Source organism: Galleria mellonella, unplaced genomic scaffold (assembly GCF_026898425.1).
Source record: "Galleria mellonella isolate WM207_F2 unplaced genomic scaffold, CSIRO_AGI_GalMel_v1 utg146, whole genome shotgun sequence".
NCBI lineage: Eukaryota > Metazoa > Arthropoda > Insecta > Lepidoptera > Pyralidae > Galleria > Galleria mellonella.
The window spans coordinates 1,290,816-1,303,609 of record NW_026441999.1 but is presented as its reverse complement, the minus strand read 5'-3'; the positions used below and the strand labels follow the sequence as shown (position 1 = coordinate 1,303,609).

At 35.0% G+C, this 12,794-nt stretch overlaps 1 protein-coding gene across 4 annotated transcripts in view; it reads left to right on the top strand.

The window, feature by feature from the left end:
- The window catches only part of LOC113510365 (EH domain-binding protein 1), a 53,598-nt gene that overhangs the window by 33,457 nt on the left and 7,347 nt on the right, over nucleotides 1-12,794 (top strand). For 2 of the 4 annotated variants that reach the window (XM_052891956.1, XM_052891954.1), the window contains 9 exons: nucleotides 3,269-3,442; nucleotides 4,342-4,424; nucleotides 5,173-5,261; nucleotides 5,870-5,968; nucleotides 7,910-8,025; nucleotides 8,434-8,565; nucleotides 10,443-10,528; nucleotides 11,562-11,685; nucleotides 12,355-12,419. In XM_052891956.1, the coding sequence (XP_052747916.1) occupies nucleotides 3,269-3,442; nucleotides 4,342-4,424; nucleotides 5,173-5,261; nucleotides 5,870-5,968; nucleotides 7,910-8,025; nucleotides 8,434-8,565; nucleotides 10,443-10,528; nucleotides 11,562-11,685; nucleotides 12,355-12,419 (968 nt within the window). The remainder of the gene's footprint in view (nucleotides 1-3,268; nucleotides 3,443-4,341; nucleotides 4,425-5,172; nucleotides 5,262-5,869; nucleotides 5,969-7,909; nucleotides 8,026-8,433; nucleotides 8,566-10,442; nucleotides 10,529-11,561; nucleotides 11,686-12,354; nucleotides 12,420-12,794) is intronic. The other 2 variants (XM_052891955.1, XM_052891957.1) reach the window with 2 other exon arrangements.

The window sequence follows — 12,794 nt, the reverse complement described above, 5'->3', positions numbered from 1 at the left end:
GCATGGGGGGTATCATGGGCGTAATAGTATACTGTGTTATGTCCATGGTACTGCTCATGTCTATAGGCGACGGTTACCACTTTCCATCAGGTGGGCCGTCAGCTTGTTTGCCATTCTAAATAGTATAAAAAAAAATACATAAAAATATGGACAGACAGACAGACAAAATTTCAAGAAATTATTGTTTTGATATAATATCTATTGATCTTATATTATTTTTTCTGAAATATCTCCCATGTACAGACAAAGAGTGTTGACGTCAGGCAGGCGGCCGGCCGTTACACTAAAAGCCAAATCTTTTTGTAACAAGGATAAGAAACATATTACGCCGACCCCAAATTATAATTGAGATAAGGGTAGGGAGATGATGATGCTGATGATCCTTCTATGTACAGACACTGTCTAAATATTTTTTTTTATATAAGTAAGATTTTTTAAAAAATGTAAATACATTTGTCAACTACTCACCATTCTCCAATCACTGCGGCCGCACACCACTTGATTGCGATTCTTTCCCAGTGACGTCACTACCGTTGTTTAAAGATACTTTAACACGAAACCTACCGACATTTCATATATACCTAATCCTACCATGAGCGGTCAAATGACCGCTTTAAAATAAAGTTGTATCTTAATATAGAAAGAGATTTTAGCCAATTGGATAGTGAACAAGTAAATAATAGTAAGTTGTAAATATTGAAAAATGGGTTGTATGTATATTATAGTAAAAGTCAATAACTTACATGGTGATACAGTAACGTTATACCTACATGAAAATATTTAAACTAAATTTCAAAAACGGTCATTTGACCGCGCTCGGTAGGTTTAGTGTTAATTATTATTCAATGCAATTATAATTCAATACAGTTATAATTCAATACAGTTATAATTCAATACAGTTATAATTCAATACAGTTATAATTCAATACAGTTATAATTTAATACAATTGTAATTCAATACAGTTATAATTCAATACAGTTGTAATTTAATACAATTGTAATTCAATACAGTTATAATTCAATACAGTTATAATTCAATGCAGTTATAATTCAATACAGTTATAATTCAATACGGTTATAATTCAATACAGTTATAATTCAATACAGTTATAATTTAATACAATTGTAATTCAATACAGTTATAATTCAATACAGTTATAATTTAATACAATTGTAATTCAATACAGTTATAATTCAATACAGTTATAATTTAATACAATTGTAATTCAATACAGTTATAATTCAATACAGTTATAATTCAATACAATTATAATTCAATACAATTATAATTCAATACAGTTATAATTCAATACAATTTTATTCTTATTAAAACAATTTGAAGTATAGTGACATCTGTGAAACGATTTCGCAATCAAAGTGGTGTGAGTTCTATAAAGATTCATCACTACTCCCTTCACATATACGCCGATATATTGGTACAGACATTTGATTTTTCCAAATCATCCGCTAGAGGCGTAGTTAAGGTTGATATTGAAACATTTTTAATGTAAACGTTAACGCAGTAGTAACATAAATCTGGGGGTCTACCATGAAATAAAATTCCGAATCTTCGAACTCAATTTCTTGTTTTTCTGAAATCGATCCAATAAAAAGAGGTTAACGTTCCGTTCGACATAAATTCTACCATAAAAGTCCAAAGTGATGATATTTTAATATTCCTTATGTTTTTAAACGGTATATAATTTTGACATAAATTTGTGTTTCGTTCGATAACATTTCATGATAGACCCTCTGTGTTAATGTTACGCTAGGAAGTCAGTAGCCTGATCCTCGTAGACCACAACGATTATATATATATATATATATATATATATATATATATATATATATATATATATATATATATATATATATATATATATATATATATATATATATATATATATATATATATATATATATATATATATATATATATATATATATATATATATATATATATATATATATATATATATATATATATATATATTCTCTATTTCACTTGTAAATTACATTGATAATGCATTTATAAATATTGTAAGCAAGGGTGGACTTATCTCTGACAGAGAGACTAGAATCCGGCTAAAGGACTAAATCTATACAGTATTGTGCAACTATGTTCGTTACTATTAATATTTTGTTAATATATCTGGTGATATATTATATGATATATGACATAAATATGTACATAGTAAGCAAGTATTATCTATCTATGTCTTTTTCGTTTTATCACCTATAACTTGACTCCTATGAACATTGAGTTGATGCGATTTGTTTGAGCTACAAATACCATAGTGTATTCATAGGCTTCTTCATTGTTCTTGTTCACACATGGCCTATATTCTATTATTTATTTATTTTTTATAATACTAGACAGGTAAATAAGTACTTCAGAGTAAATAGGATTCATAATTCGTATTATATGAATTTAAAATAAATGTAATGAATAATAACAATAATAATTCTTTATTTGAAACAAAAACATTGGTTACAATATGACGCAGAAGTATAAAACTGTGTCGCGAACATGAACGCCCTCCTCCTCATTGCAGGATTCCAAAACGGACATTTAAAACGTATGGTAGCTAGTTACACCAACGAAGACATTTTTGTTATACCTAGCAACTAACTACAATACTAATGAACTACAATAATTTAGAAAAATTGAAAATTTAAATACAGTTGCCTACATGTTAACTTAAAAAAAAGTGTGTGTGCGTAAATGTGTGTGTGTGTGTTTGTGTGTGTGTGCGTGCGTGCGTGTATGTATGTGTGTGTGTGTGAATTTGTGTATCAAGAATAATTAGATCGTGGATAAGTCAGTTTACTGGATTAGTATTAAAATATCAATACACACAAAATATGAATTTACTTTTAATATACAATATTAAAATAAGAAATGTATAATAATCATACAAAAAACACTAAAATAATAATATTAATAGCTAATAGAACATTGGCCTGCTGTGAATCAAGCTTACATAGAATCATTGTAATGTATTCAAATGCTATATGAATACAATTTTTTTTTTCATTTCATTCTCATCAACATGGCTTGCAAATTGTGTGTGCGTGTGCCGCCAACAACGTCTCATTGGAAAATGTCACGGACGCTTGTGATTGGATGAAAACCGACGCTTCTGATTGGTCAATTTACTCTCCCGCTTTACTGTGATCGGTCGACGATTCCCGCGCTTTGGTTGACACATGAAACGCTTCGCTCTGATTGGCCGATGGGTATTGCCTCGTTTTGATTGGCTATTAGCAATTATTGTCTCGGCACGATGAGTTGAAAGAACGAGCGAGACAATTGCTTGAAGCTACTAAAAAGGAGGCGAGAGAAAAGGAGAGAAATAGAAGGCAAAATTCCAAAGAGAAGGAAGAAGGGAAGAGTGAGATTGCGAATGGACTTAGAAATGGGGAAATGAGTCCGAAGAAGGTATGTAGTAGTGAAGTAATTTAGATCGTGAGCTTTTGAAAATAGAGTCTAGTTTTCAGTAATAACATAGCAGTAGTGGTATTAGGTAGATAGATTTTATAGTATTAACAAAATAGATTATTTCAGTTTAGATTAGGGCTTGATATGGTACGCCATAATATTTTTACCATGGGTCATTTTATCGAGTACTAGTTATCATAGTAATTTTTTAATGGGTGATAATGGAGCGGTATCCTCGCTTGCGCTATAGGTATATACTGGCGAGGTCCTATTGAGAGATGATAGGTCAGAATGAAAGGCCAGATAGTCCATTATGATGTATTCAAGAATCCCTCTGGAAGTTCCATCATCATGGATGGTTGCATCTTCTGGAAGCAACCATCGTGGCTTCCAGAGGTAACCGTGTGGAAATCGACCTGATAGGGTATATTCCTAGCAATGGAAATATTAGATCCCATTAGTACAATCTCTTTCCCCCCAGTTGTCATAATTAGCAGGCATAACATTTTAGTCCTCAGGAATGGCAACGCATGAGAACCGTGGGCGTCACAGTATACTCTGTTATGCCCATAGTACTGTTCATGTCTATATGTCACAGTTACCACTTTCCATCAGGTGGGCCGTCAGCTTGTTTACTATTGTAAGTAATAAAAAAAAGTTAATATTGCTTATGGTTGTCAAACTATTCTAAGTACTATAACAACCCATAAAATATCCCACTACTGCTGGGTACACGTTATTAACTGACACCAGAGGGCGCCACTTTGCATTATCTCTCTCTCTCTTATGACATTCTAGAGATGGAGAATGAAAGAACGGTGTCACATAGTATTATTACACCATGGTCATATAGAAATTTTACTAGCTTTATACTGATTACAGTATATTTTGTTTTACAGCCAATGACCGATGACGAGAGACAAGTAATGCTACGCGAGAGAGCGAGAAAGCTGATAGCGGATGCGAGAGCGGGCATTGTTAGGTATGATATCCTTACTAATATTGCAAATAGGAAAGTTAGTTTGTTTGTTATATATATGGACAACCACTGCTGAATATTGGCCTCCTCCAGAGACTGACATAAGGAACGGTCCTGAGCCACCTGCATCCACTGACTCCCTGCAATGCATTTGATATCGTCACTACATTACATAGAGGGGGGTTGTTTTCCACTGCGTTTACTTGTATGGGGTTGCCACTCAAGAACCTTTCATCAATTGGGTGAGTTACAGCAATGGAATTACAGGGTACGGATGCTAAACACCTAAGTGATCTGAAATGGCGACATACGAAGGGTATAATGGGGCCCATAATTTGATGCCTTTAATAAAAAAGCAATTTTCCAAATCGGTTAATAATTGATGGAGTATTAACCCTTAAATACCTGAAGTTACAAATTTGATACCGGTGTTATAAATCGCATTGGGCGCCTACAATCGATTTTATTTTAATATTTAGCTGTTTACATGTTACCAAATGTTTTTTTCAAAATAAATATATAAAAATATCGTTTTGATTTTTTTACTATTTTTCTCTATTAGTAAACATAGTAAAGGGTACACTTATATATTTTATTAATTTAAATTAAAAAATCAGGCTTTTAAGGGTTAAGGTAACAAACATAAAAAATACACCAGAATTGAGGTTTTCCTCTTTTTTTAAATCGGTTGAAAAAAAGTCGATTAAAAATTTACGAATGCTAAATCTTATGAGTGACGTAATGTTGGCAGCCCGTCGTCACCGCTGTCCCCGGGCCGGGGGCGCGCCGGCACCGTCGAGATCATCAGCAAACAGTCCGTCATGGATGAGATCGCAGCCGGTATGTATTACTTACATTATTTATTTATTTAAAGGGACACCAACGGCATATTGCATTATAACATATATAACAAACGTTAAATACAATACTAATGCACATGGCTATTAGATAGATAGATAGATAATTTATTTACATTACTTACAGCACACAAATTACAATAAAAAAAAAAAAAAAACATACACATAATACACAGTAAAAGAGATTTTGTACAAAAGTCGATTGCTTGTGCACCTCTGTCCCATTCGTGTTTCAACCGTGAAGCAGTTGTGTTTGCATGGCTGTGTTTCGGTTTGAAGGGTGGGATATGGCGTAAATTTACACGGTACAGAGGAATAACACCTGAGTCCTCAGGAGTGGCAACGCATGGGGGAAACAGTACACTCTGTTATGTCCATGCTACTGCTCATGTCTGTAGGCGACGGTTACCACTTTCCATCAGGTGGGCCGTCAGCTTGTTTGCCATGCTAAATTGCATTAGTAGTCTAAAATACAGTGATAATCACTAAAATGTTCCCTTTTTCCCTCCATTCCTATGGAAGTTTGTTGGCACGAGTGTTTACAGTTTTTTTTATTCCTAATGCTATGAATCGCTATAATGCAATGTGCAGCGGGCGGCGTGGAGCAGCTGGACGCGCTGCTGGGCCGCCAGGACTCGGTGCAGTCCAGCCCCGCCTCCAGGAACAGTTCCATCAGCCCCGACAGATCTGGTCAGAGTCTAACAGTATTTTTCTTGCATTTTACATAATTTACTTTTTTTTTTAACCCACTCTCAGGCTTTCGACTGTTGCTTGTCAAGAATGTTTTTTAGCTGTCTTTTATATTGTTTATTTTTTACCCGATCACCGAAGTAGGGCGTACCTTTTTTATTTTTTTACATAAAGATATAGTACATTACTGCAGCGGCCAGCAACTAAACATTAATGGACGAACGTGCAAATGTGGGCCGAGGTGTAGCCGAGGCATACATACATAAGCCCATCAGTGCTTAGTTGTGGCCAAGGCTTGTATAGTACTTTTCTCAAACAATGCGCGGAAATCAAAAAACAATTTTACTTTTTAGGTTCAATGACGAAAAACGAACAATAATAATTTTTCACGTTCCATAATGATCCTTTGTTTTTTTTTTTTCAATAAACAGCTTTCTAACTGTAAGCTAGTTCGAAATTTAAATAAAATATTGTATTAGTTACCTCCTTGGTAGCCATGTTTCGAAGTAAAAGGTCATTCCATTTTTAAATTACAGGACAGATATGAGTTTATGTAGTAATTTATCTGACCGCAAAACACGACAGATATGGATTTTCATACAATTTTTGCCGGCCGCTGCCCGCATGTATCTGGCCAGTACGGCAATTTTGATTTATCTCGAAGAAGATTGTCAAAATAATGCTCACATTTCCAATTATGTTTGAGAAAAAATGTGTTAAAGCAGACGATGCTGGGAGCTGCTTAATTAATAAAAAAAATATTCATAATAAAAAAAAACACATCTGTATATCGTTATATGGGTTCAAATCCGGCTTTGACGCTATCTATTGTTTGTGTATTGAAGTTCAATAAATTAATAAATATCCCTAAGCTGATAGTTATTTATAACGTTGATTTCCGCTATTGTACTACATTTTTGTCATTAAAAAGTTTAAATACATTATAGATAGATACTCTTTATTGTTTCCTCCAAAAGATTACAATAGTAAACTTATTATAAATATAAATAATTACAAGAAATAATCACAATGAGAAAACAATGGGCGACCTTATCGCTAAAAGCGATCTCTTGCAGGCAACCTTTGGATGGAGAGGAGTAATTATAAACAGTTTGACTGGAGGCACGAAACTCTGTTCGTTTCTTTAATACATACTGGCGACCCGCCCCGGCTTCGCACGGGTGTAATGCCGTATCGCCATGTCCCTACATTTTAAATCTGTAATATTTTCGGAAATATTCATTTAAATTACATGCTGTAAATAGCCATATTGATCTATATTAAATGGACAATGTATTTAAGGTACTTAATTGGATAAAACTTAATACTGTATTGTTTAAAATCACTTCGTAAATAAGCCATTTTTTCCCGTAAAATTTAAAGGATAAAAAATGGTTATTGTGGGTTATCCTTAAGAGATAGACATATACCATCGCGAACTTTTTTCATTTTCTTTTGTGGACGTCAAAATCTTTAATTATTATAAACAAGTAGCCCGCCCCAGCTTCGCACGGGTGAAATGCTAAAAAATGTGTTTATTTACGACATCACATTAGAAACCTCTAAATTTGTCAGTGTTTCTCTACAATATTATGCATGTATTATACATATAAACCTTCCTCTTGAATCACTCTATCTATTAAACAAAACCCGCTTCAAAATCCGTTGCGTAGTTTTAAAGATTTAAGCATACATAGGGACGGACAGATATTCCTTTTTAAAAGGCCGGCAGCACACCTGCAATGCCGTAGGTATTGTGGGTGACCATGGGCGGCGGTACAAACGAGCATACGGCTCACCTGATGGTAAGTGTACCATCAGGTGAGCCGTATGCTCGTTTGCCCCTGTGTTGTAAAAAAAAAAGACAGCGACAGCGACTTTGTTTTATACTATGTAGTGATTATATGTTCGTTAACGTAAGACCTAATTGTTTGTGGCCAGTAGACGAGAGCCGCAGCTCGCGCAGTGGGTCGGCGTGTTCGGGCCGCCGCTCGCCGCTGCATTCCTTCTCGGCGCTCGTCGACCGCCTCACGCCCGACAACGACCTGCCCGACGAGGTGACGGACCACCCTCTTTGTATATGATGCCAGTGAGAGATGATAGACAGGATACCATTGTATGCAATGAAGCTATAAGTCCTTATTTTTAATACTCATGGAGTGGGTATAAAGGGATTGTTAGTAATGGAGACTAAGAATCTCATTTAACCCCATTAACTCCTAATTTGACCCCATTAATAACAATCCCTTTCCCTCCGGTATCCAGGTGCTTAGGCCCACGGGTGAGGGCAGTACTTCATGAGGGGTCGGATTTGCGACTTGTACAAGTCTAAATTGTGTCAGATCTGGATGTCCTAGGTTTAGCTCGAATATGTTTATTATACACTATATTATTAATATAACAATAAATACTAAATACTACTAGATTTAGTATTTAATATCTCGTATGTGTTTTTATTGTTTTAGGGTCGTGAGACTGGTTCGTACATCCAAAGCGAGTTGGAAGCGCTAGAACGTGAACAAAAGGCGATCGACGAGCGAGCGGCCGCTCTCGAGAAGCAACTGCGGCGGGTGATGGAGTCGGCGGACAACACGGAGGTATGTTGTAGTCTTTAAAAGTATTGATAATGTGAAAGAGATACAAATATAATAATTATGTATGATAGAGCGAGATAGATATACACCTTCACGATATAGGCTCGAAGCTGATCTGGCATTAGTATGAACAAAACAGGTTCTAATTTTTTCACGTTTTGAGTGGATGGTGAGTTGTCATTTAATGTAGTCGGTTAGAATTGTATATATATATATATATCGTATATTTGTAATATAAATTATAAATTACAATAAATACACCATAAAATTGTACATTTTTATACATTTATCTCTTTAAATACAATATAAAAGAACAATCAGAAACATTTTGTACAAAAATTGGTAGAAAAAAATATTTTATTTAAACTAAATAAAATTTTGAATGTCCGCGAATTGAAATTCAAATAATGACTTCAATCCCATATAAATTAAGACCTGTCACGTGCACACATTTACATTACACGCACACTAGTGTAGTGTAACTATTTTCGTTTCGTGTCTGTAATTGTATTGTCAGTCTGTCAGTGTGTGAGTACATTTTATTGTATCTATTGTTGTAGTAGTACAACAATAACTTTTTACATTATTTATTTTTATGAACTGAATTGTTTTTTTTTTTAATTTGAAAGAGCGTCTGAATGTACACTCTTGATGCCATAGTATAATTTTATCAAAATTCATTCAAAAGTTTGACCTTTTCGTACATTTTTTTTTGTAAAACAAAATTTATTTGTTTTTTTGAACTGTAATTATAAAAAACAATTGATATTATAATTTTCTATGACATTTTCCAATTTGAAAGATCTTTTGTGTACGATATCTATGTGGTATATGACCCTTTATATTTTATTTTCTTTCTATTACACTTATAGCAGGTTGCTCAGGACTGTTCTTTATGGCAGTTTATGGGAGAGGCCTACGTTCAGCAGTGGACAGATAATGACTGATATTGATGATGATGATTTTTTTGATGCGTGATAATGGTATGGTAACCCCGCCTGCGCTAACGGGATACGCTGGCGGAGCACCAGTGAAGGGTGATAGATGAGAATGAAAACAGGCCAGTTAGCCCATCATGATGAATTCATCAGGAATCAACTATGATAGTTTCCAGGGGGAACCGCGAGGAGGTCGACCTGGTTGGGTATATTGCTAGCAATAGGATTCTCAGTCTCCATTACTAACAATACCTTTCTCCCCTGATGATGATGATGATTACACTGTTATAGGAATGTATATATGACTAGTTTTAACACCCTTCCTCACTTTCAGAGAGCGTGGCGCGGTGTGTTTCTAGTGTGTGTGAAAAGTCCATACAATCCGGTACCTGCTTCATTCCCATCTTTCCTTACTTATATACATTTGAGCTGTCCACGACAAATACAGTATATATAGCAAGTTTTTAAGATTTTAAGATTTACTACAATCTGTATATTTTTCGTGTTCAACTCAATATAGTTTCCTTTACTTTATTCCTCTATGTATTTGTCAGATTTTTTTTATAATAAATCCAAGCGTCAGACAGAGTGGGCAGAGAGAACCGAATATCGAATCAAAGATCTCAATTCTTATATACGTCTATTGTGTCTATAAACCTTACCATTCTAAGTTTTATAAAAAAAAAACCTATTTAAGATAATTTAGGGTGGTGGTGGGGGGGGGGGAAGAGAGCGTTGGGGGCTGACCTCTTGAAAGAGATTTTTGTTATACTATTATTTTGTTACTTGTAACCCAGGTGAGTTACAACTCACCTGGGTTACAAGTAACAAAATAACTTCAATACTCAATTAAAAATCAAAAATAAATTCAATACTCCACAACACTGGCTTTTTTTTTTTTTCAATCATCCTTTTTTTTTTAATAATATTTTTCCCTTGCAGGAGGAAGACAGACTGATGTCGCAGTGGTTCAACTTGGTCAATAAGAAGAACGCGTTGCTTCGACGGCAGATGCAGCTCAACATACTGTTAGTATATATATCCTGTAACACTATGCTATGAGTCGTGTGAGGGTGCATTGAGACTTATGGGGGATTCAAGGTGTTTACAATAATCTGTCTCTTTCCAAGGCACGTGGTCAAAAAAAAAACCTTGAACTGTTATACTAAATCAATTTCAAGACAATATGAACGGTTTCATAATTATTTTTATATTACAGTCATATAGACATGGCGACAAGCTTTTCATTAACATTAATTCTTTTAATTAACAATTAAACACAAAAGCGGTAGATTAAAAAAAATGCAATGACTATTCAAAAGTGCTTCAATGTAAGTTTATTTGAATAAATGATTTTCTATTCTATTAAGTGAAGCGTAAAGCTATTAATGTTTCAAGTGAAAGTAAAATTATTCTGTCTTAAACGTTTTGTTCAAATTTTAGAATTTTAACTTACTGATAGAATATTGCAGAGAAGTTTGTTGTACATAAGGTTTTTACGAGATACCTTCTGGTATACCGCAAGGTTTAGCACTTGGTCCTGTATTAAATACCATATGGGGGAGACCTATGTCCAGCAGTGGACAGTTAACGGCTGATATGGTGATGATGATGTCGTTTGCTTGGGTACCTCTGTCCCATTCGTGTTTCAAGCAAAAGCAGTTGTGTTTGCATGGCTGTGTTTCGGTTTGAAGGGTGGAATATGGCGTGAATTTACTGGGTACAGAGGAATCACACCTGAGTCCTCAGGAATGGCAACGCATGGGGGGTATCATGGGCGAAACAGTATCTTCTGTTATGTCCATGGTACTGCTCATGTCTATAGGCGACGGTTACCACTTCCCATCAAGTGTGCCGTTAGCTTATTTGCCATTCTAAGTTGTATAAAAAAAAATAAAAAAAAGCGTATATACTGAAAGAAGATTATGTATGAAAATCATAGTCATATTTCTGCCATAAAGCAATTATACTTGAAACAATTTTTCTACAATGTTTCCACCTGGTAACTAATAACTCCCCCCCTCTCCTCTTCATCGTTTAATGATGTTTTCTATCCACCAGCGAGCAAGAGGAGGACCTGAGCCGCCGATGTGAGCTGCTGGCGCGGGAGTTGCGGCTGTCGCTGGGCGTCGACGAGTGGAGGAAGACCCCGGGACAGAAGCGGCGGGAGAGGCTGCTGCTGCAGGTACCCGAGCTTCGTATTGGCGTATTTAAAATAACTACTAATAATACTGTTGGCATGGATAAGGTTCACTTTTTGTTGCAGATGATGACTTGTACATAAGTCGATTGCTTGGGTATCTCTGTCCCATTCGTGTTTCTACCATGAAGCAGTTGTGTTTGCATGGCTGTGTTTCGGTTTGAAGGGTGGGATATGACGTGAATTTACAGGATACAGAGGAATAACATCTGAGTCTTTAGGAATGATAACGCATGGGGAGGTATCGTGGGCGAAACAGTATGTTATGTCCATGGTACTGTTCATGTCTATAGGCGACGGTTACCACTTTCCATCAGGTGGGCCGTCAGCTTGTTTGCCATTCTAAGTTGTATGAAAAAAAAAAACATACGGGCTGTTTGTTTTTAAAAAGCGTATATATTCTCTCAGACATGTCTGTAAAGCTTTGCTCGGATACTGTGGTGGGCACCAGACAACTTTGCAGTGGGCATGATTAAAAAAAAAGAACCATTAGATTTGGTTTACAAAATTTTATTGTTCAAATATATCGTGTAAAATACTGTCATGTAAAGAAAAGGACCTTTTTAGAGAGAAAGAGACGGACGTTGAAGTTGGGTGAATGTTTGTTTTGGTTTTTAAGCCAATTATTTATGGTAGTATTATAATTATTTGCAGGAACTGTTGGCGGCTGTCAACGAACGAGACAGGCTGGTGCAAGAGATGGATGAACAAGAGAAAGCGTATGTATTGGCGTGTTTGAGTTTATTAACAGCTTTGTATAGACATGTGAATTCATATAACGCTTTATTTAATGATGTTGGTATTATGAATGAACGCCCAAGTACTTTTAAAATGTTAATCTCTAAAAGATTCACGTAATTTTTAGCTGTTCTTGTTTACTTAAGCTATTTGTATTATATTTGAATCGAAACTGTGGTAAACGGTGTTGGTGGCAAATTTACTCAATGTTTTCTTTGATTAATATTATGTATTATTCTTTATTTTGTCACTGTTAGTTTTCCCAAATAAATGGAAAATAAAATTAAAAAAAAAAAACAGTCCATCCATATGTTTGTTTCGGCATCACACAAAAACTAATGCACCGAATTGGATAC